Source organism: Chiloscyllium plagiosum, unplaced genomic scaffold (genome assembly GCF_037043375.1).
Source record: "Chiloscyllium plagiosum isolate Xiang-an unplaced genomic scaffold, Cpla_swu_hap1 HiC_scaffold_24, whole genome shotgun sequence".
In the NCBI taxonomy this organism is placed as follows: Eukaryota; Metazoa; Chordata; class Chondrichthyes; order Orectolobiformes; family Hemiscylliidae; genus Chiloscyllium; species Chiloscyllium plagiosum.
In genome coordinates, this window is record NW_028270162.1 from 52,793,340 (window position 1) to 52,818,590 (window position 25,251).

At 43.6% G+C, this 25,251-nt stretch overlaps 1 protein-coding gene across 2 annotated transcripts; it reads right to left on the reverse strand.

Annotated features, from left to right (window-relative positions):
* Positions 1 to 1,075: 1,075 nt before the first annotated feature.
* On the reverse strand, positions 1,076 to 12,230 carry mrpl40 (mitochondrial ribosomal protein L40). Of its 2 annotated transcripts, XM_043716062.2 has the most exons (4): positions 12,079 to 12,224; positions 7,580 to 7,663; positions 3,339 to 3,494; positions 1,076 to 1,474 (listed from the first exon to the last, which is right to left on the reverse strand). In XM_043716062.2, the coding sequence occupies exons 1-4, from the start codon at positions 12,111 to 12,113 to the stop codon at positions 1,165 to 1,167; spliced, it is 585 nt and encodes a 194-aa protein (XP_043571997.1). In that variant the 5' UTR covers positions 12,114 to 12,224; the 3' UTR covers positions 1,076 to 1,164. The 2 variants fall into 2 exon arrangements, with proteins under 2 accessions (XP_043571997.1, XP_043571999.1); XM_043716064.2 differs by lacking the exon at positions 7,580 to 7,663 and having other exon boundaries at positions 12,079 to 12,230.
* Positions 12,231 to 25,251: the final 13,021 nt, after the last annotated feature.

Below are 25,251 nucleotides of genomic sequence, written 5' to 3' on the forward strand. Positions count from 1 at the left end.
TTCAATCAATCCCTTTTGTTGTGGATCTGGAATCACAAGTAGGCCCTGACTAGGGGTATGGGTTGCAGATTTACTTCCCTAAAAGGTTATTAGTGAACCTGACAGCTTTTATTTTAATGACAATTGACAGTAGTTACATGGCTGCTATTAGGCTAGTTTTGTTTTTTGTGTTCTAGATTTTATTGAATTCCAATTTAACCATCTTGCATGATAGGAATGAAACTTATGTCCCCAGAACATTAGGCTGGGGTCTGGATATTTACTCCAGGAACATTATATCACTGCTTTCCTGGATTTAATTAAATATAAATAAAATATACCTGCTAAATAAAGGAATATTCATCATAACTTTATGAAACAACTGCTGGTAGTCTAAATAATATCTCAATTGTTTTTAATGATCTGACATGAAAATTTGAATAGAATTCTGACAAGGATAAATATATTGGCTAACATCATCCCTTAATATTACTAATTCTTTTCCCAAAGCTATTCAAACAATATGTCCACATCTAACCCTAATATACCTTAAGTTACACTTGCACAATCATATGTAAAACAAAATGATACTTTAATATTTTAATCTGCAGAAGATTCTGTCTCTCATGGTCCTACCTCAAAATCATTTTATTTTCCAGTATGACTTTAACAGCATAACATAGACACTACTGCTTTTCAGTTAATGATGTCCCATCTGTAATACCATTCTTACATCCTGATGACTTCAGAAAAGGGAAAAACACACTGGGTACACCAGAAAATTTGCATGAAGTGACGATTAGCAACACAATGCAGGCACTGAAAAACACCACATTTCTACAAGTGAAATTTGTAAAGTTAATTTTACTCTGAAAGACTTCAATTTTTTTATTCACTACTAAAGTCACTTGACTATACTGATAAGGCTAGAACTACAATTTGTAACCTGCACATTGTTACATAGTTGTCCTTGCTATTGCACGGAGGTATTTCTGCTGCCTTGTAACTATCACAAAAGAAATTACAAACTTAACCTTATAAAACCTAGCATTCTTCCTAGAAACTTGTAAAATGTGTTAAAAATTAATACTGCAAGTGTTGTTTGACATTTACATGTCAATATTCCCTTTATTTAGAAAAAAATCAGTTTGAAATGCCAAACCACAAGCAAGTATTTAATACATGTCATTGTGTGTAGACTTTAGTGATATCTCTGTATTTTCCATCAGGTGCTTGGTAGTCAGCAATGGGAGGAGTAAAAGTGCATCCTTGCAACTCCAATGGAAAGAGTCCTTGGTCCTGTTTAATGGCAGCCTGGTACAACTGTTCCGATTCAAGCCGCAGTTCCTGCAGGGCCTGTTGCTGTGCCTTAATCATGGACTGGATCATTTCAGCTTCTCTATCGTGTTCTTTTTGCTTATAACGTGACCACTCTTTCATCAGAAGTGCTCGCCTCTCACTCTCTTCCATTTTCAACTTAGGAGGATCGCGGACTCTGTAGGCATCACACACAACAAAACTTTATTTGGGCTCTATATGTGCTTAACTTTTAAAAACATGAATATTCACATTGCGGTTTGAGCTGAACCAATGCAATTTCAACATATGCATTCACAAATGTTATTTCTCAGAAATACCATTGAAGTACACTACTACAGATATTTAATTATTTGGAAGTGAAATGACTATTGGGACCAAAATAGTGAACATTTAGTGCACAGCAAGGTTCCACAAACAGTGTGTTAAATGACCTGCCAGTCTACTGTTGATTAAGGAAAGACACCAGAATTCATTCAGAAAAGAAATCAAGCTTTGCATTTGTAAAGTATTTTTCACAAACTTCAGGATGTCTCAAAACAATTTACAACTCATGAAATACTTTTGAAAGGCAGTCACTGTATGAATGCAACAGTCAACTTCCACAAACAGCAATGTGATGATAACCAAATAATCTGCTTCAATAATATTAACTGAAGGTAAATACTGGTCAATATTTCAGTGAGAATTCTATTTCTATTAATTGAAAAACAAATGAGTAGTTATGCCTTCCTTAAAAGTAGTGCTAAAAACCGATTGATCATTCAGCTGACTGGAATCTTGTGTACCTTATGATCATTGTTACTTGGTTACAATGGACCCTGCATTTTCATTTAATGAATGGACTGAGTGATGCAGAACTTCAAATTATTTTCTTCAAGTTGCGCCTTGGGAGCAGACAGAGTTTCAGTTGAATGGATTATCTGAAGGGCAGCATCTGAATAGAATACAGCTCTACTGATGTCCCACTGAGCTCAAAGCTGGAAGTCGAGATGTACAAAAGTCCTATTTAGTTATAAATTGAGGGTCTGGACCAACTTATCAGTTACTTGTGCCAAACTTCATAGCCATCTGATCTCTGAATTCACTTTTCTGTCTTCACCTGCACTTACTGCCTAAACCCATCTCATCTAAATACAATATCCTCACTCGATTTGATTTTCCCTCTTTCATCTACACCTTGGACCCATTATTCCTCTCTCCTTAGTTCAGGACGTGGATTCATTCAGCTGGAGGAAGATGAACAATGCTGATGGTACAAGACCACTCTTACAAGAAAAAGCGGTCCATGTCTGAGAATTAACTCTTTCAGCCACACAACAAAACAAATCCAACGCTGAAACACAATTGTTCAGAATGAGTATTTACAACTCACTAAAAGAACAAAAACTCTAACCAGCCTTTCAACAGTTGGTTCCCAACACTAAAAGAATTTAACCAAATGTTGGGATTATTCACAAAACATGTGCTGTGTTGCAACAAGACTTCTCCATATATAATTATGGATAAAAAGTGAAATTGTATGAGGTATAAATGTCAGGTATTTATTTGGATTTTGCGGGATATTCATTAGCACGGTGATTGATTTTTGTGTGTGTCAGGTACTTAGTAATGAAAAAGCCTCTTCTACCACCTGCATTGTGAAGCCCAATGTGTGGAATAAATAGATGCTTAAATGTACACTTGTAAGCTCTGAAAATTTTAACAGTTCAACACGGTGGTTCACCAACACCTTTGATGACAATTAGGGATTGGCAATAAATGTTACCCTTGCAAGCAATGCCCAAGTCTCAGGAGGGAATTTTTTTTTTTAAAAAAGTGGCCTTTCCTACAGGCTAACTTTGTCCTAAGCATTGGCATGTATGCCATTTTAAATGTTTAGAAGTTGAACTTCTATTTATGTTATGAGTTTAAAATTATTATGAGAAAACAAAACAACCACAAAGGAGCCTAATTTCCTGACCAAACCAGTATATTCAGAGAAGGTCATTTTGCCTTTTGGAACTATATAATCCTTTAGATTTCTGTCGCATACCACAAACCTTGATTCATCAAGTAACTTCGTTGGAGTGTTAAAATCTTCAATTGGGATCAGCTCTGGGGGAACACGTTCCAACTTCTTTAGTCTTTTTCGCAGGCGGTCTCTCGCTGCCTGTTCTCTTTTGGGATCTATTTTCTTCTTTTTCTTGGGTTCAGCTCTGCAAAACAATTGCTTGCAACATTGAGGCATTAACATTGGCTACACCTTCCTCGCACAGGTGTCAGTCCGTGGCACAACACCCTTTGATGCAATGATTTCAGGATGAGATTCAAAGGGGAGATATAATTTTCATGCCTTTTCAATATTTTGTTTTTATAATGCCCCTTCTGTTCCCAAGCCAAATGCACTGGTTTTATTCTGCTAACCTGTATGTTTTGCTTTCTGATCTCTGCAAATGAATGAAATTGCTGCAAAGTGATTGACAGCAGGCTGGTTTATATTTTCCATCTCATTTCCAAAGATGCATAGTCATTATTTTTCTCTCTCAAAATGGGCCAGGTTAGAACCCTTAAATAAGTTAAACGTGCATCATTTTAGATTTCCAGCAACCTCAGAATTTTACATTATTACAGAGCAATATTAGTTATTTCACAGAATAGAATAGAATCCCTTCAGTGTGGAAACAGCCCATTTGGCCCAACAAGTCTACACCAACCCTCCGAAGAGTAACCCACCCCAAACTCATTCCCCTAGCCTATTTGTCTGTATTTACCCCTGACTAATGCACTTACCCTACACGTCCCTGAACATTGTGGGGAATTTAGCATGGTCACTTCACACAACCTGCACATCTCTGGATTGTGGGAGGAAACTGGAACACCTGGGAGGAAACCCTTGCAGACACGGAGAATTTGCCTGAGGCTGGAATCGAATGTGGGTCCTTGGCGCTGTGAGGCAGCAGGGCTAGCCACTGTGCTGTCCTACTTCAGTTATTCTTCAGAATCTAATGTGCAAAGTATACTTTTTTTGTACTAATTTATCCATTCAAACACTAACTACTTAAGGTGATGATTCAGGCAGCTTTAATGATTTCAAACTTGACAAACAGAAACTCATACATAGATTCTTCTTCACTGAATGTTTTTGCCTATTATTTAGGTGTTTATTATTCAGGTATTTATTCAAGAGTTACCTTTAATGTAATAAAGTGTCCCAGGGCATTTCACAGGGAAAGGCAGTAGTAGTAATCACTACTAATGAAGAAGTTAAATTGATAAATCTGAATTAAGAAGCGGTCTAATGGTGATCATGGAACCACTCTTGTTTGTCGTTAAAAACCCATCCGGTTCACTAATGTCCTTCAAGGAAGTATGTTCTGCTGTCCTTACCTGGTTTGTTTATATTTCACTCCAGACCCACAGCAAGTGGCTGACTCATAACTGCCTTCTGAAACAATGTGGCAAGTCACCAATTGTATCAAATTGCTACAGACTCGAATGAAAGGAATGAACGCAGTTGGATGACACAGCATTAACCTGGACGCCAGAAACAACAATGGCAAGTAGAATCCTATTGACCCTGCAAAGTCCTCCTTGCTAACATCCAATGGCTTGTGACAAAATTGGGTAAGCTGACCCACAGATTGGCCATGTAACAGTCTGACATAGTGATAGGCACCGAATCTCATCTTACAACATCCCAGACAATCCACTCATGTTCCACCAACAGGACAGACCAGAGTTTGATGTCACAGTAGTATACACTCAGGAGGGAGTTGTCCTGGGAGCCTTCAACATTAATTCCAGACCCCAACATCATGACAAACATGGACAAAGGAACCTCCTAATTACCTCCTACTGCATGAGCACTAACTGAAAGAAGCACGGAGGGTAGCAAACTCACAGAAAGTACTCCGGATGGGGGACTTCAATGTCCGTGAGAAAGACAGCCTCAGTAGCACCATCACCAATCAGGTTGGCTGAGTCCTAAAGGACACAGTTGCTAGACTGTGTATGTGGCAGGTACTGTGGGAATCGATAAAAGGGAAAAATCCACGTGTCCTCATTCGCACCAATTTAACTGTTGCAGATGCAGTGGTGTGACCACAGTGTAGTCATTGCGGAGTCTTCATAGTAAGGATACCCTCCATCATGGTGACACTATCTTTGAGCTAAATGGTATATATTTTGAACAGATTTCACAACTTCAAACTGGGAATCAGGAGGTGATTGAGGCCTTTAGCAGCAGGATAATTTTGGAGCCTCATGACCTGGCATTCCCCACTCCCAACAATACAATTGCTTATAAACCTGGGATCAACTCTAGTTTACTGAAGAATGCAGCAGGGTATGCCAGGAATGTTATCAAACATGTCTAAAAATGAGGAAATAACCTGGTGAACTCAGGACTATTCTATGCTAAAACAGCAGAATCAACAAACAACAGATAAAGGCTGACTCTACGAGTAGTGATACCACAACAACTAGTTCATATCTAAGCTCTGCAGTGCTGCCACATCCAGCTGTAAATGGTGGTAGACAATTAAAATAACTCATTGGAGGAGGAGTAGAGTCACAAATATTCCCATGTTCAATGATGGGGAGCCTAGCACATCAGGCCAAAAGACAAGGCCCCAGTATTTGTAACAATCTTCAGTCAGAAGTGCCAAGTGGATGATCCATCTCAGCCTCCTCTAGAGGTCATCAGCATTATAGGCATTTCAGTTAATTCCATGCAATATCGAGAAATTATTGAAGGTACTGAATATTGTAAAGGCTATGGGGCCTGGCTGCATTCCAGCATTGGTACTGAAGACACATGCTTCAGACTTAAATGTGACTCTAGTCATGCTGTTCCAGTACAGATATGACACCGACTCTGACCCTACACAGTGGAAAATTGTCTAGCTTTTCCATGCTGGCAATAAGCAGGATTAGAGTCAAGATTAGAGTGGTGCTGGAAAAGCACAGCAGGCCAGGCAGCATTCGAGGAGCAGGAAAAATCGACATTTCGGCAGGAGTCCTTCATCGGGAAGTGGACGATTTTCCTGCTCCTCGGATGCTGCCTGACCTGCTGTGCTTTTCCAGGACCAAGCTAATCTTGACTCTAATCGCCAACATCTGCAGTCCTCACTTTCACCTAATAAGCAGGATGAAACAACCTGGCCAACTACTGCCCTATCAGTTTACACTCAACCATCAGCAAAGTGATGGAAGGGATCTTTGGCGGTGCAATCAAGTTCACTTGCCCAGCAGTGATCTGCTCCCTGACGTTCAATTTGGGTTCTACCAGGATCACTGAGCTCCAGACCTCATTACAGCCCAGGTCCAAATGTGGTCAGAAGATTTAAACCCAAGAGGTGAGTCGAAAGTGTCTGTCCTTGATATCAAAGTAGTGTGTTTTTCCTTGGAGCGTCAGAGCCAGAGGGGTGACTTTATTGAGGTTTATAAAATCATGAGGGGCATAATCTTTTCCCTGGGGTGGGGGAGTCCAGAACTACAGGGCACAGGTTTAGGGTGAGAGGGGAAGATTTAAAGGGGACCTATGGGGCAGCTTTTTCCACACAAAGGATGGTGCATGTATGAAATGAGCTGCCAGAGGAAGTAGTGGAGATTGGTACAATTAGAACATAGGCATGTGGACATGTATATGAATAGGAAGGGTTTAGTGGGATATGGGCCAAGTGCTGGCAAATGAGACTAGATTAATTTAGGATATCTGGTCGGTATGGACGAGTTGGACTGAAGGGTCTGTTTCCGCACTGTATATCTCTATGACCCAATGTGGTACCAAGGAACAGTAGCGAAACCGTTCTCAAATGGGAATCTTGGAAAGCATCACTCTGTAGAATCACACTCAGTCCAAAGGAAGATGATTATCTTTCTGGAGGTCAGTCATCTCAGTCCCAGAACATCACTACAAGAGTTCCTCAGGCTCTAGATAGTTTCTAATCAACATGTTCAGAGATGCTACTACATACCTCTGGAGCAGGTGGGATTTGAACCCAGGCCTTCTGGATCAGAGGCAGGAACACTATACTGCATCACAGGGCCCATACCTTCCTCAAGGTCTAGTGTCCTAGCCCCAACCATCTTTAGGGACTGGCAAACAAATGCTGGCCAATCAGCAAAACCCACATCCCACAAATTAATGTAAAGAAGCTGCTTTATCAATGATTGCCCCTCCATTATAAAGGCAAGAAAATGGGATGTTCTCTGATGACTGCACAATGTTCAGCACCAATTGCATTTTCCAAATCAACACATGCAGGAAGATCGCAGCTTGTCTTAATATTTACTGTACCTCATTGGTAAGGATGCTCTGAGTCCCAAGAGGGATATCTGCCAGTGACTATCCCGAACAGAAGCATTCCATACTGCACGAGGACTGGAAGAGAAGGAAAGATATTGTTCTGGGTTTCAGATGAGATCTACACATTTGATTGTTGCTTCAACAAGTCAATACCTCCTAACAGCTGTATCTAACTGAGACAATATGAATGGAGAAAATGAAAAACTGGCCCAGGGGAACCCAGGGGAAAAAATGTGACTGCTTTAAGCAATTGTATCTCAACAACATAGTTCTGTCAACATACAAACACAGATGACACTGGGCTCTGCCCATTCTCTGCCAACAATGTCAAATCCACATTCATTAATGTGTTGTTAGATTACTTGTCTCAATAAGGTAGAACATTTCTCTAACAGCAGCAAAGATTATTCAGGCCTAGGCAAAAGTCCAGCATCCCAGTTCCAGTTTCATCTCTCTCTTGCGGTACTTTGCAGTCTCCTGGTTGATCTGGAGCTAAGATTCAAACTTTATCCTTTGCCAACAATTATATAACCTCCTCTGCATCACTTGTCCAACTCAATCTGTGCCTTAACCTTCCCTCTTACTTTAGTTGCTTGAAGGCTCAGTTCTCATGCTTTGTTCTAAGTCCATCTCTTTTGTTCCACTTTTTACAAACTTGCCTCCCTCTCATCTCCAACAAATTTAATAATTCTGTTCTCCTTTAGAATATTCCACTTACTTAGTTCACAGGAAGTCTCATCATTCTTTCCATCCAACAGTGAAAAATCTCGATCCTGAAGCTTCCTCTCATTACTTACTTTCCCCCCTTCAAAAATCTGCTCAAAAGGGCAGATTTAGGGCAATGAATTCAGGCACCTCCAACAGTCATAGAGATGTACAGCATGGAAACAGACCCTTCGGTCCAACCTGTCCATGCCAACCAGATATCCCAACCCAATCCAGTCCCACGCGGCCCATATCCCTCCAAACCCTTTCTATTCATATACCCATCCAAATGCCTCTTAAATGTTGCAATTGTACCAGCCTCCACCACATCCTCTGGCAGCTCATTCCATACACTTAACACCCTCTGCATGAAAAAGTTGCCCCTTAGGTCTCTTTTATATCTTTCCCCTCTCACCTTAAACCTATGCCCTCTAGTTCTGGATTCCCCGACCCCAGGGAAAAGACTTTGCCTATTTACCCTATCCATGCCCCTCATAATTTTGTAAACCTCTATAAGGTCACCCCTCAGCCTCCAACACTCCAGGGAAAATAGCCCCAGCCTGTTCAGCCTCTCCCTATAGCTCAAATCCTCCAACCCTGGCAACATCCTTGTAAAACTTTTCTGACCTTTCAAGTTTCACAACATCTTTCCGATAGGAAGGAGACCAGAATTGCACGCAATATTCCAACAGTGGCCTAACCAGTGTCCTGTACAGCCGCAACTTGACCTCCCAACTCTTGTACTCAATACTCTGACCAATAAAGGAAAGCATACCAAATGCCTTCTTCACTATCCTATCTACCTATATGTCAGCATTGGCTCATTGTAGCTCTCTTGCTACCTAATTCATGGGTTGCCAATTCAAATGCTATTTCAGAGGCATGAGGCAAGAATTCAAGCTGACCATCCAGTGTACTAGTGAAGGAACGCTGCCTTTTCCATGACAAATTGAGACAGCTGGGCTGAAACTAATGCAAAAAGATGGCACTGATGACTCAACAGGTTATGATCTGAAATAACTGAATTCAATGTTCTGAAGGCTGTAAATTATCCAGTTGACAGATGAGTTGCTTTTCCTAATGCATAAGCCTCACTGGAACAATGCAGTAAGTCAAAGGTAGAAATGAGAGCAAGTGGAATTAAAGTGAAAGGCCACCAAAAGCTGTGGGTCAGACAAAATGGTCACCCAACCTGAATGTTTGGTCTTTCAAATCCACTCAACCCTTGCTCAAGATCTTGGTTTTCATTGTAGTATGGTAGTACGCTGGCAAGGTCTGCATTTGTTTCCCATTCCTTGTTGCCCTTGACTTAATTGGTTCTCAAGGCCAATTCAGAGGCAGTTAAGAGTCAGTCACATTGCTGAGAGTCTGGAGTCACATGCAAGTCTTCTTTTCCTGAACAATCATCGATTTTTATTTTGTCACCACAAGGTCAGATTTATGGTGAAATTTGAAATCAACATCTACCACAGCAGGATTGAACCCCTGTCCCCAGAAAATTAGTTCTGGATTACTGGACCAGCGAGATGGGAGACACAGGAGAGGTGCTGGCTTAGTGGCATTATCACTAGACTATTAATTCAGAGACCCAGATAGTGTTCTAGCGACCTGGGTTTAAATTCTACCATGGCTGATGGTAAATTTTGCAACATCTGGTATGGAGAGACTAATAACGACCAAGAAACCATTGTGGATTGTCAGGGAAAAAAAAAGTCTGGTTCACTAATGTCCTTTAGGGAAAGAAACTGCCATTCTTACCTGATTTGGCCTATATGTCACTTCAGGTCCACAGAAATGTGGTGGACTCTTATCTACCCTCTGGGATGGGTAATAAATGATGGCCTAGCCAGAGAAGCCTACATCCCATGAACAAATGAAAAAAAAAAGTGACATTCTTACACACCATTGCCTCCATGACAGTTTTCTCCGTCTGATGAAAGGCCACAGATCTGAAAGGTTAACTCTGCTTCTCTCCTGTTGTATATTTCCAGTATTTTCTGCTTTGATTTCAGATTCGTAACAGTCACAGAGTCCTATTTCCTGGTTATCTGCTTGCTGTTTGTGAAATCAAGTTGGGCCATATGTGGCACAAGTTGAAACTTTATTGCTGGAACAGCACAGCAGGTCAGGCAGCATCCAGGGAACAGGAGATTCGACGTTTCGGGCACAGGCCCTTCTTCAGGAATGAGCAGAGAGTGTTCAGCAGGAGAAGATAAAAGGTAGGGAGGAGGGACTTGGAGGAGGGGAGTTGGAAATGTGATAGGTGGAAAGAGGTCAAGGTGAGGGTGATAGGTCGGAGTAGGGTGGAGGCGGAGAGGTCAAGAAGAAGACTGCAGGTCAGGAAGGCGGTGCCGGGCTGGAAGGATCCGGCTGAGACAAGGTGGGGGGAGGGGGGATGAAGAAACTGGTGAAGTCCAAGTTCATCCCCTGCGGTTGGAGGGTTCCCAGTCGGAAGATAAGACGCTCCTCCTCCGACCGTCGGGTTGTTGTGGTTTGGCGGTGGATGAGTCCAATGACCTGCATATCCTCGGTGGAGTGGGAGGGGGAGTTGAAATGCTGTGCCACAGGTTGGTTGGGTTGGTTGGGTCCAACCGCCACCAGGACAGAACCCCACTGGTCCTCACCTACCACCCCACCAATCTCCATGTACAGCGCATCATCCGCCGTCACTTCCGCCACCTCCAAACAGACCCCAGCACCAAGGATATATTTCCCTCCCCTCCCCTATCAGCTTTCCGTAGAGACCACTCCCTCCGCGACTCCCTTGTCAGATCCACACCCCCCACCGACCCAACCACCACTCCCGGCACCTTCCCTTGCAACCGCAGGAGGTGCAACACTTGCGCCCACACCTCCCCCCTCACTTCTCTCCAAGGCCCCAAGGGAAACTTCCATATCCGCCACAGATTCACCTGCACCTCCACCCACATCATCTACTGCATCCGCTGCAGCCGGTGTGGCCTCCTCTATATTGGGGAGACAGGCCGCCTACTTGCGGAGCGATTCAGGGAGCACCTCTGGGCCACCCGGACGAACCAACCCAACCAACCTGTGGCACAGCATTTCAACTCCCCCTCCCACTCCACCGAGGATATGCAGGTCATTGGACTCATCCACCGCCAAACCACAACAACCCGACGGTCGGAGGAGGAGCGTCTTATCTTCCGACTGGGAACCCTCCAACCGCAGGGGATGAACTTGGACTTCACCAGTTTCTTCATCCCCCCTCCCCCCACCTTGTCTCAGCCGGATCCTTCCAGCCCGGCACCGCCTTCCTGACCTGCAGTCTTCTTCTTGACCTCTCCGCCTCCACCCTACTCCGACCTATCACCCTCACCTTGACCTCTTTCCACCTATCACATTTCCAACTCCCCTCCTCCAAGTCCCTCCTCCCTACCTTTTATCTTCTCCTGCTGAACACTCTCTGCTCATTCCTGAAGAAGGGCCTGTGCCCGAAACGTCGAATCTCCTGTTCCCTGGATGCTGCCTGACCTGCTGTGCTGTTCCAGCAATAAAGTTTCAACTTTGATCTCCAGCATCTGCAGACCTCACTTTCTCCCCATATGTGGCACAACCTAAACTTCATCAGTTGTGACTCTTCAATTGGGACTCCAAAGACTGTGGTGGGCGCTATATAAATGCAAATGATTTCATTTACTTTATGGGCCTTTGCCTACACATGGGCTTGACACTAAAGGCTGGTGAAATGGCCTCACAATCCTCCCAGAGAGAGGCCACTTCACTGACCCAAAGCCTCTCCCATCCCAAACCTAGTACATACTTACATCAGGCCAAAGGCCGGCCGCACTCCCCACGACATATTCTCCGTGTGAAGCCAGCACCTCCTCCGCTCACTCCCTCCACCTTTCACCAACCCTCTCAACCCCAGTGCCAGCCTCCGTCTCCACTCACATTCGAGTCATTTTCAGCGACGCACCAGCACCAGCGTTTCATGGTCACGGAAACACGGTCCGACTGGAGTGCAACGTTCATGCAGAATGTTCCGAGTCCACCCAAGATTCTCAGCAAAAGCTGGGGTTGTTTCAAAATTGAACTGCTGTTCTTAAGATCATTATGTCAATTATATTATGAACCAGACGATGCTTTTTTGTTTGGCGAAGCGGTGGCATTTCGATTATGTCACTGGATTTCAAAGTCCCTGACCAATGACTGGGCATAGAAACAGGAAATGCTGGAGAAACTCAGCAGGTCTGGCAGTGGAGAGAAAACAGAGTTAACGTTTGGAGTCCAACCTATGTTTGCAGTAATTTGTTATGGGTTTGAATATAAAGTTATGGGTTTGAATCCCACACAGTGGATGACAAAATCTGACTTCAATAAGAATATGGAATTAAAAGGCAGCCTAAAATCTCACTTGGTTCACTGATGCCATTTATGGAATTTACTATCTTTATGCCATGGAGAATATGGGCAAGGAAACATTCTGATTCCCCCACCAGTTGAAGCAGTATTCCTTCAGGTTGACCACCAATTCTATTATGCGTTAGGGAACTTCAATACTGATCACAAAGAGTTGGCCTAGCCCAAAAGGACGTAACTGCTAGACTGGGTCTGCCTGAGGTAGTGATGGAAAATGTCAGTGCCAATAGGACTGCGCACAGATGCTGTGGACACGAAGTTCCGTTATTACATTGAGTGTACCTTCTATTTTGGCAGTGCTCATTGGGACAGATTTTGAATTGATTGAAACTGGGTAATCATGAGAGGCCATAACCAGAAGAAGAATTGTATCCAATCCACATGGCCCAGCATATTCTGCCAATACTATCAAGCTGGGAGAGCAGTCCTGGTTCAATAAAGTCTGCAGGAAGACATGCCAGGAACAATATCAGATATGCCTAAAAATGAGATGAAGCTGTATCACAGGACTACTTGCTTGCCAAGTAGTGGGTGCAGCATGCAACAGGCAGGAGAACTCCTCTGCAGTTTTGCCAGATCCAGTTGTGACTGGTATTGAATAATTAAACAAGGCAATGTTCTAGTGATATTATTAAATGCAAGGGTAAGGGTGTAGGTATTAGTCGGATGCACTTCAGAGGGTCAGCATGGGCTCGATGGGCTGAATAATCTGCTTCCACACTGCAGGACGTCTATGGAGGCAGCGCAGTGGCTCAGTGGTTAGCACTGCTGCCTCACAGCACTAGGACTGTCGGAGCATCTGTTCACTCTGAGAGTTGGCTCTGAGGGAGATGGATCATTGTTAATTCAGTCACAGGATGTCGGCGTTGCTGAGTATTTCTTTCCCATCCTTAATTGCCCAGAGGGCAGTTAAGGATCAACCACTTTGCTGTGGGTCTGGAATCACATGTAGACTAGACCAGGTAGGAAGGCAGTTCCTTTTCCTAAGGGGCATTCATGAACCAGATGGGCTTTTCCTGATAATCAACAAATCACAGGGCATCACAGGGTCATACAGCATGGAAACAGATCCTTCGGTCCAACCAGTCCGTGCTGAACATAATCCCAAAACAAACTAGTCCCACCTGCATCCTCGTGGTCCGTAACCCTCTAAACCTTTCCTATCCACGTACTTATCCAAAAATCTTTTAAATATTGTAATTGTACCCACATCCACTGTTTCCTCAGGAAGTTCATTCCACATGCGAACCACCCTCTGTCTAAAATATTTGTCCCTCTTGTCTTTAAATCTCTCTCTTCTCACCTTAAAAACTTGCCCTCTAGTCTTGAAATCCCCCATCCAGGGAAAAGACAACTACCATTAACTCTGTCTGTACCCATCATTATTTTATAAACTTCCATCAGGTCACCTTTCAACCTCCGACACTCCAGTGAAAAAAAGTCCCAGCCTTCCTTTATAACTCAAATCCTCCACACCCAGCAACATCTCTCAGAATTTGCCGAAGATAGGGAAGCATTAGACCATATCCTTTTAAACCCTTCCTATTCATATACCCATCCAGACGCCTTTTACATGTTGTAAATGTACCAGCATTCACCATCTCCTTGGGCAGCTCATTCTATACACGCACCATCCTCTGCATGAAATAGTTGCCCCTTAGGTCCCTTTCATGTATCTTTCCCCTCTTACCTGAAAGTTTACCTTATCCCTACCCTGGGATAAAGACCTTGGCTATTCACCCTATCCATGTCCCTCATAATTTTATAAACCTCTATATGGTCACTCTTCATCCTGCAATGTTCCAGGGAAAATAACCCTAGCCCATTCAGCCTCTCTCTATACCTCAAGCTCTCCAACCCCAAAAACATCTTTGAAAACCTCTTCTGCATCCTTTCAAGTTTAACAACATTCTTCCCTCTATCAGAGATACCAAAACTGAACGCAGTAATCCAGAAGTGGGCTCACCAATGTTCCCAAATCCTATACTTTATGCACTGACCAATAAAGGCAAGTGTACCAAATGCCTTCTTCCCCATCCAGTCTACCTGCAACTTTGCCTTCAAGAAACTATGAGGCTGCACCCCAAGGTTAGGCAACACTTCTCAGGAATCTACCATTAAGTGTATATGTCTTGCCCTTACCAAAATTCAACACCTCACATTTATTTTAATTAAACTTTATCTGCTGCTCCTCAGTCCATCTGATCAAGGTCCTGTTGTACTCGGAGATAACACTGTTCACTACATCACCCGTTTTGGTGTCCTCTGCAAACTTTCTAACTATTCCTCCTATATTCACATCCAAATCATTTATATAAATGGCATCTAGTTCCTATTTGTTTAGTCTCTTTTTCACTTCTGCATAATAAAATTCAGTCATTGTTTTTACCACCATAATAAAATTCCATCCTGTTGTTAAGGAACATTTACAGCTTTATGTATATTTTCATGACTAATCATCAGATTAACTAAAATAAAATTAAACATATGGGCCTCAAGTCAGGTTTCATTCTATTATCGGTTTGTCCAGCAATACCATCAGCCAGGTTCATAACATACACCGTAAGATTACAATGCATCTGTATATCCCACACAAGATCATTCCCCAAAACAGCATGAAATTTATTTTCCAAAATTTGATTCATGTTCATTATTAGATTCTTAATTCCAGATGTTGTTTTGCCTCAAATTCCACCATCAGCCATGGCAAGATTTGATTCCAGGTCCCCAGACATCTGGGTTCGATTCCAGCATTGGTGACTGTGTAGAGTTTGCACATTGTCCCCGCGTCTGCCTGGGTTTCCTCCCACAGTCTAAAGATGTGCAGGTTAGGTGGGTTGCCTGTGCTAAATTGCTCACAGTGTCCAGGAATGTGTAAATTAGGTGGATTAGCTGTGGGAAATACAGGCTTACCAGGATAGGGTGGTGGGAGGTGAGTCTGGATGGGATCCTCTTTGGATAGTTGATATGGACTTGTTGGGCTGAATGGCTTGTTTCCACACTGTAGGGATTCTATGGAACTAACAGAAACTGCAAGTTCCACAAATATCCTGATCCAAAATGATGGGGGAGCCTGGCACAGCCAGACATACTGAGTAGATCATCCATCTTGGCCCTCTCCTAAGGTCACCAGGATCACAGGGACCACTCTTCAACCAATTCCATTCATCCATATAATATCAAGAAATTCCAGAAGACACTGGATGCTACAAAAGCTATTGCAGCATACAGAGCTACAATATTCCAACAGTACTGAACTGAATAATAGTGAAGACTTCTGCTCCAGAACTACATCTATAATTATCTAGCTTCCAATACAGTTACAACACTGACAATTGTCTCATGATGTTGCAAATTGGCCAGGTACATCCTGTGCAGAAAAAGCAGGACAAATACATCCCGGCTAATTAATGCCCTGTAGTCTACTCTCAGTCATCAGCAAAGTGATGACAGAGATTGTTAACATTGGTAACAAGTGGGACTTGCAAAGGAAAAACCTGCTCACTGAAGCTTAGGTTGGCTTCTGCCAGGGTCACTTGGCTCCTCACCTCATTATGGCCTTGTCCAAACATAGAAATAACAGCTGAACTCCAGAGGTTAGGTGAAATTTGTTGCCCATAACATCTAGGTAGCATTCAACCAGGTATCAAGAAGCCCAAGCAAAGCTGGAATCAGTGGGAATTGGGGGAAAGCTTTCTGCTGGTTTTAGACATACCTGGCTCAAAGGAAGATAGTTGTGGAGGTTGAGGTCCATTATCTCAGCTCCAGGATATGTCTGCAAGAGTTCTTCAGGGTAGTCTCCTAGGCCTGACCATCTTCAGTTGCTTCATCAATAACCTTCCCTCCATCATAAGGTTAGAAGTGGATAATTGTGATTATTGCACAATGTTCAGCATCTTTCATGATTCCTCAGATACTGAAGCTGTTCATTTTCATATACAGCAAAACCTGGATACCAACTACTCTTGGGCTGATTCACAGCACACAAATGCAAGACAATGACCATTTTCAACAAGACAGAATCTAATCATTAAACAAAATAAAATGAAAGAACTGCAGATGCTTGAAATCAGAAACAAAATCAGAACTTGATGGAAAATCTTAGCAGTTCTGGTAGTATCTGTGGAGAGAAAGCAGAGTTAACATTTCCAGATCCAGTGATATTTGTTCAGAACTGATTGTCACCCTGAAAATATGCTGAAGATGGGATGCGGGGGTGGGTGGAGAGGAATAAACGATAGGTAGAGATGGAACCCAGAGAGAGAGAACAACAGTTAGGTAGACAAAGGAGTAGGTAAAGGTTAGCCTGGAGGAATCAATTGTTGCTAATGGGGATCATTAGGAGCTGACCGTGGGATGGTTGTGGTACCAGCCCGTGTGAGGACAAGGCCTGGTGTGTGGGGGTTGAGAGAAGGATATGGGAAAAAGCACTCAGGCCTGAAACTTTGTTGAACCTGACATTGAGTCCTGAAGGTTGCAGGGTCTTCATGGGGAAAGTAATATGCTGTTCTTCCAGATCTTGGGTTATTATGTTGGTCATCCGTATTTCAGATGAAATCTACTCTTTCTAGTGAATGGGAGAAAGTGAGGACTGCAAATGCTGGGGATCAGAGTTGAGAGTGTGGAATTCCTGATGAAGGGCTTATGCCCGAAACGTCGATTCTCCTGCTCATCGGATACTGCCTGACCTGCTGTGCTTTTCCAGTACCACACTCTCGACTCTTTCTAGTAACTGTAAAATATCTCAATAAGATACTATTTTCAAGAGCAAGGGAACTATTCCTGATACTTTAGACAATATTTAACCCTCAAACGACATCATTTAAAAAAATCACATTGTTGCCTGTGGCAGCTGACTGAATGTTTCCTACATTGCAATAGTGACCACCATTTATGATTCCTCACACTCTGAAGCAGTGTATGTCCAAATGTAACAAGATCTGACAATGTCCAGCCTTAGGCTGACAAGTCATAAGTAATGTTCCCCTCACTATCAACATCCTGGGGGTTATCATTGACCAGAAACTTAACTGGACTCACTTTACAAATATAACGACTGCAACAGCAGGTCAGATGATAGAAATACTGCAAAGAGTAACTCACCTCCTGACTCCCCAAAGCCTGTCCACCATCTATAAGTGATGGAATACTCCCTACTCGTCTGGATGAGTCCAGCTCCAATAACACTCAAGAAGCTTGACATCCTCCAGGACAAAGCAGCCCACTCGATTGGCACCTCATCCACAAACATTCAGTCACTCTACCATCGACTTGATAACAGCATTGTGTGCTATCTACAACATGGATTTCAGAAGTTCACGAAAGATCTTTAGACAGCACCTTTCAAACCCACAACCACTTCCATCTAGAACGACAAGGGCAGCAGATATGTGGGAACACCACCATGTCCCAGACACCCATTACCCTGACTTAGAAGAATTGTTGTTTCTTCACTGTCACTGTGTCAAAATCCTACAATTCCCTCCCTGATGGCATTGTGTATGCACCTACAGCACATCCACTGCAGCAGTTCAAGAAGGCAGCCGACCACTACTCTCCAGGCATGGGCAATAATTGCTGGTCCATGATCTATGAGTTAAAAAGAAAAAGTATTTAATTAGCTGGAATGTGCTTTGGAATATCTGGTGGGTCATGAAAAACACTATATAAATGCAGGTCTTTCTTTTAGTGAAACAATTTGTTAGGTTCTTTTCCTGAGGTTTCACACACGAGATGCAATTTGCACACACCAACTTCTGCAAACAACTAAAGTTTATTTAAGCCTGTACAAGCTAGGTACCCCCTTTGACACTCTCTGCAGGCCTGCGAAGTCAAGTCAAAAGAGGCCCCCAACAAGGATACACATCCCCTTTATACAGGTCACTTGGTAATGCTTACAGGTATTCCAACCATTCCTCACCCCATAACCACATGTTACCCCAGGTACAATGGTAAGATGAGGTCATTCTCGGAGATAATGTAACTGGAAATGCCCTAATATGAAAACAATTTCCTGACTCTGTGATTCCCCAAAACAATGCAGGTGTGATGTGCTTCAGTATCAGGGGATGATCACGCAAACAAACTTGATTGGCTGGGGATGGCTATGAAAGCATATCTGAATGGAAGGGACTGAATGAGAGTTTAATCTGATAATAGCAGTAGAATAGTAGTAAATGACTGCCCAAATGAAGTATGAATTACAATAGATAGTCATCCTGTATGCCATCTGTGAGTCAGAAAGTTGCCCCCACCCACTTCCAGAACGTTCAGCTTCTTGGAGAAAGACAGGACAGGACATTACATTAATGTCCAGAGAGATAGTACAATTTAATCTTTTAATATTACACTCCACCTTTTATCATCCCACGATAATCACAGAGATGACACTAGCAGCTTTCATAAGACAGCCAGTTTTTAAGCAAGTTATTGACACACAACATACAATGATTATAACAACAAAAATTACTAGTCCATGCATTGGATAGGATTTCCCATATGGAAAAAAGTTCACAAGTAAAGTTCTTAAATCCACAGTCCTTAGTGACCACTCCACCCCCTCCAAGTCGAGTGGAAACAAGTAGTTCTCTAAAATCTCCTTCAGTAAAGTCCAACCTAAAAACAAAATCCAGTCTGTCCTTCTGCATCACTCCACGGAGAAATCTGAATGCTTGGATAAGCGCAGTTAAATACTTAACAAAACTGACAAGACTTTCATCCTTGCAGAGATGCTTCAGACGGATGATACCAGTGCATCTGAGTGTGCAGTGCAGCAGCTGCAGCTGCAGCAGCAGGCGAGGTAAACACAGCATTCTTTGCTGCTTCTGCTCCCGCTCTGTTGTCAAATGTAACAAAGCCAAATGGCTGTTGTGATGTTACCTTGATCAATGAACCTTCATATCCCTTAAATGATCGAAAGAGAAGATAAAACTCATGTAGTTAATGTCCATAGGATGGCCACTGACAAAAAGTATACGCACCTCCTCTTCACTATTGTTAGCTTCTTCACTTTTTGTGCTCAAGACTGGGGAACTGATTGAATCTGTTGGATCAGGTTGTGGAGAAGAGGATGATGGTTCGAAGGCATGATTTACCGATGAATGGAGAAACTCTAGAGACGATGTTAGCTGCTGAAAGTATCTTTGCATTTCCTCTCTCATTCCTTCCTTGCCAAGGTGGTTATCATATGAAGACAGTCACACATTTAACTACACTAAATTTTAAGACCATAAGACATAGGAGTGGAAGTAAGGCCATTCAGCCCATCGAGTCCACTCTGCCATTTAATCATGGCTGATGGGCATTTCAACTCCACTTACCAGCATTCTCCCTCTAGCCCTTAATTCCTTGTGACATCAAGAATTTATCAATCTCTGCCTTGAAGCCATTTAGCGTCCCACTCTGTGCCAATGGATTCCACAGGCCCACCACTCTCTGGCTGAAGAAATGTCTCCGCATTTCTGTTCTGAATTGACCCCCTCTAATTCTAAGGCTGTGCCTACTGGTCCTAGTCTTCTCGCCTAATGGAAACAATTTCTTAGCGTCCACCCTTTCCAAGCCATGTATTATCTTGTAAGTTTCTATTAGATCTCCCCTTAACCTTCTAAACTCCAATGAATACAATCCCAAGATCCTCAGCCGTTCCTCGTATGTTAGACCTACCATTCCAGGGATCATCTGTGTGAATCACCACTGGACACGCTCCAGTGCCAGTATGTCCCTCCTGAGGCGTGGGACCCAAAACTGGACACAGTACTCCAAATGGGGCCTAACCAGAGCTTTAAAAAGGCTCAGTAGCACATCGCTGTTTTTATATTCCAACCCTCTTGAAATAAATGACAACATTGCATTTGCTTTCTTAATCACGGATTCAACCTGCATGTTTACCTTTAGAGAATCCTCGACTAGCACTCCCAGATCCCTTTGTACTTTGTAATTTTACCTGCCGATTTCAACTTTCTTTGAATTTGCAATATGAAGGGGGCCAATGAAGTCTTAACAATAATTGACAGAACTGAACCAGCTCAGCCTCAAGTTCTAATATTGTCTAAAATCTTAACAAACCATCAAAATTAAAATGCATTTGCATTTTTGTGAAAACTCTGCATTAAAAACACAACAGCAAAGATATTTTAATACAATACTCTCATCTGGCTAAAGCATGACCACTGACACAATTGTTTTGTTTTAAACAGGCATTGTAGAATTTCAACTAGGAGAAAGTGAGGACTGCAGATGCTGGAGACCAGAGTTGAAAAATGTGGTGCTGGAAAAACACAGCAGGCCAGGCAGCATCCGAGAAGCAGGAGAATCGATGTTTCAGGCATAACCCTTCTTCAGGAATGAGGCTGGTGTGCCAAGTGGGCTGAGATAAAGGGTAGGGGGGGATATTGGGGGAGGGGCACTGGGAATACAATAGGTGCAAGGAGGTGAGGGTGAGGGTGAGGGTGATAGGCCAGAGAGGGGGTGGGGGCGGAGAGGTCGGGAAGAAGATTGCAGGTCAAAAGGGCGGTGCTGAATCCGGGGGTTGGGACTGAGATAAGGTGGGGGGAGTGGAAATGAGGAAGCTGGAGAAATCCCGTGTGGTTGGACGGTTCCTAGGTGGAAGGTGAGGCGCTCTTCCTCCAGGCGTTGTGTGGTCAGGGTCTGGCGATGGAGGAGGCCAAGGACCTGCATATCCTTGGCGGAGTGGGAGGGGGAGTTAAAGTGTTCAGCCACGGGGCGGTTGGGTTGGTTGGTGCGGGTGTCCCAGAGGTGTTCCCTGAAACGTTCTACAAGTAGGCGGCCTGTCTCCCCAATGTAGAAGAGACCACATCGGGTCCAACGGATACAGTAAATGATGTGTGTGGAGGTGCAGGTGAATTTGCGACGGATATGGAAGGATCCACTGGGGCCTTGGAGGGAGGTGAGGGGGGAGGTGTGGGTACAAGGTTTGCACTTCTTGCGGTTGCATGGGAAGGTGCTGGGAGTGAAGGTGGGATTGGTGGGGGGTGTGGACCTGACCCAACCCCAGGATTCAGCACCACCCTCTTGACCTGCAATCTTCTTCCTGACCTCTCCACCCCCACTCCCTCTCCAGCCTATCACCTCACCCTCACCTCCTTCCACCTATCGTATTCCCAGTGCCCCTCCCCCAAATTCCCTCCCCCTACCCTTTATCTCAGCTCGCTTGGCACACCAGCATCATTCCTGAAGAAGGGCTTATGCCCGAAACGTCGATTCTCCTGCTCCTCGGATGCTGCCTGGCCTGCTGTGTTTTTCCAGCACCACATTTTTCAACTTGTAGTATTTCAAACAAATCAGAGGCTCATGGCCCTCAATCAATTTGTTTTTTTAGGCTACAAGTTTGATTATTTTAAGAATATAATGTTGTATAATATTAATGTAAAAACAAAATCTGCCCTATTACATAGCCCACAAAACATACTGAATTGAGATCCTCATTCAAATAAGGCAAAACAGATACTTCGTTATTTTCTGAAGCAGTATTTTAACAAACTGAAATATTTAAATATCAAACACTTTCAGTATGGCATAATTTACATTGAAACATCCCCCTCGATCTAAGTTTACAGAGTCATAGAGATGTACAGCACAGAAACAGACCCTTTGGTCCAACTCATCCATGCCGATCAGATATCTCAATCCAATCTAGTCCCACCTGCCAGGACCCAGCTCATATTCCTCCAAACCCTTCCTATCACATACTCCAGATGCCTTTATATGTTGCAATTGTACTAGCCTCCAGTATTGCGTGCAATTCTGGTCTCCTTTCTATCGGAAAGATGTTGTGAAATTTGAAAAGGTTCAGAAAATATTTACAAGGATGTTGCCAGAGTTGGAGGATTTGAGATGTAGGGAGAGGCTGAACAAACTGGGGCTGTTTTCCCTGGAGCATTGGAGGCTGAGGGGTGACCTTATAGAGCTTTACAAAATTATGAGGGGCATGGATAGGACAAATAGACAAAGTCTTTTTCCTGGGTTGGGGGAATCCAGATCTAGAGGGCATAGGTTTAGGGTGAGAGGGGAAAGATGTAAAAGGGACTTTAGGGGCAATTTTTTCACGCAGAGGGTGGTACGTGTATGGAATGAGCTGCCAGAGGAAGTAGTGGCAGCTGGTACAATTGCAACATTTAAAAGGAAATTGGATGGGTATATGAATAGGAAAGGTTTGGAGGGATATGGGCCGGGTGCTGGCAGGTGGGACTAGATTGGGTTGGGATAACTGGTCAGCATGGATGGGTTGGACCTGTTAGCGTGGATGAAATGATATCAGTCCGAGCCCAGAGTGCGGTTCAACAATCGGTAACGTTTATTGCTACAGTAACGCCGGCGGAGACCAACCGAGGTCCAAATCTCGGCTGCTCTCCTGTTCCCACGCGCTGCTACATATTATATACTTTTAGTTGTCAGGATGTGTGGAATTTGAGGATGAATGGGATGATAGTTCCCCATCATCACTGGAGTAGGTGCAAATAGTATGTTTCCTGCCGTCCCAGGAGAGTTGCAGGGCACGCACAATAGGGTGTTAATTGGTTTATGTAAAACGGGTCCGCGTATTATCTGCTTGTCTCTCTCTGTGAGGGCAGGGGCTAGCAACCCCCTTTGTTCCCTTGGGGTGTTGGTGTGTATTGGTCTGTCCGTTTCTGTCTGGTGGATGCCTGTCCTTTGTGTCAGGGTGGTTCTGTATCGATGGGTATGGGTGTGTTTCAGTCAGTCTCTTGATGTGATTAGGAGATGGGTTTCCATATTAATTAATTCCGGAGTTTTGGTCTATGAGTCATGGGTAGTGTTGGTCTAGTGTGGATTTGATCTGTCCTCTGTCTCCTATCTCCCGGTCACGTGAGCGGATCAGCAGCTGCTGAGTTCTGTGGGTTTAAAGCTGCGACTGCTGTTTAAAACACAAAATGAATTCTTATAGTTTCCTGATGTAGGCATAGTCCCGTGGCAAAAGCAGGGCGGTTCTGATGCCCGCTTGCAGACCGAAGGGTCTGTTTCCATGCTGTACATCTCTACGATGCTATGACTTCCTCTGGCAGCTCATTCCATACACGCACCACCCTCTGCATGAAAAAGCCTAATCAACCTCCCCTATAGCTCAAATCCTCCAACCCTTCTCATTTTTTTTGCATCCGCTCCATGACATTACACTTATAAAAATAGAAAACCCTTGCAGCAGACCACAAGGCGCCACAGTGCAAGCCACTCCCCTTCCCTCACACAGTTGAGTTTGCAGCCCAGAAACAGAGACTCCCACAACAAAACCTGGAAAAAGCTTTCCCAGCAGTCAGTGCACTTCACTGTTGGGATCCGAATGGACTGGCTTCACTTTCTTCCCCTTTTCATGTTGACGCCATGTTGTCCGAAAAGTACTTCCAAGGGGTGGAGTGGGCGATAAAGGCAATAACTTTAAGATGTATCAAATTTTGTTTAGATGTTTTTCTTTGAAGTTTCTAATTTCTAATTTTTTAATGCTCTGGAGCCTCAAACCTCATGTCTGTAGAACATTAACCCCTTTTACCAAGGGGGCTCTAACTCCTTTCTGATTTTACTTCTCATAGGGACACGAACCCCTTTTCTTACTCAATTATGTCTGGGGACTTGAACCCCAATTAAAACCCGGGAGTCTCTAACCCCAATTAAAATCCGGGGGACTCTAACCCTAAGTGATCCAGAGGTCTCTAACCCCAATTAAAACACAGGGGACTCTAACCCCAATTAAACGCCAGCTTCATGCAAAACGACTCGTTAGTGTACGAGTTACCTCAAAGATTCCATCACCATCAAGTCCCAGGAGTCGAGGGGTCGACTGAGTGTTAAGTTTAGAGAGAGAGAGAAAGAGATCAAGGTGAATCTTACCTTGTGGGCCCATTCGTCTCATGCAACCAACATTCAGACGATTGCACATTCAAGTTCCGTTTATGTTGGAGTCCTACTGCAGCCGACATATGTTAGGTTTGTTTCCCGAGGTTTCATACATGAGATGTAATTCACACACACCAACTTCTGCAAACAATTAAAGTTTATTAAAGCCAGTATAAGCTGGGTGAACATGGTTGACACTCTTCGCAGGTGTGTGAAGTCAAGTCAAAAGAGGCCCCAAACAAAGGAAATACATCCCCTTTATACAGGTCAGTTGGTAATGCTCACAGGTAGTCCACCATTCCCCACCCCCATAACCACATGTTGCCCAGATTCCTCCAAGGTAATGTAAATGTATACGCCCTAATCCTAGGGAATCATTATACAAATGATTTCCTGACTCCGTGATTCCCCAAGATAATGTAGGTACGATATGCTTCAATATCGGGGGGGGGGGGGTGATCACACAAACAAATTTGATTGGCTGGGGATGGCTATGAAACCATTTCTGAATGGAAGGGACTGAATGAGCATTTAATTTCATAATCGCAGGACAGTAGTAGTAAATGAAGTGTGACTTACAATAGATAGCCATCCACATTTCCACATTCCTGCATGCTGCCTGTGACACAGAATGTCGCCCCCACCCACTTCCAGCAAGTTCAGCTTTTTGGAGAAAGACAGTACAGTTTAACCCTTACATTAATGTCCAGAGA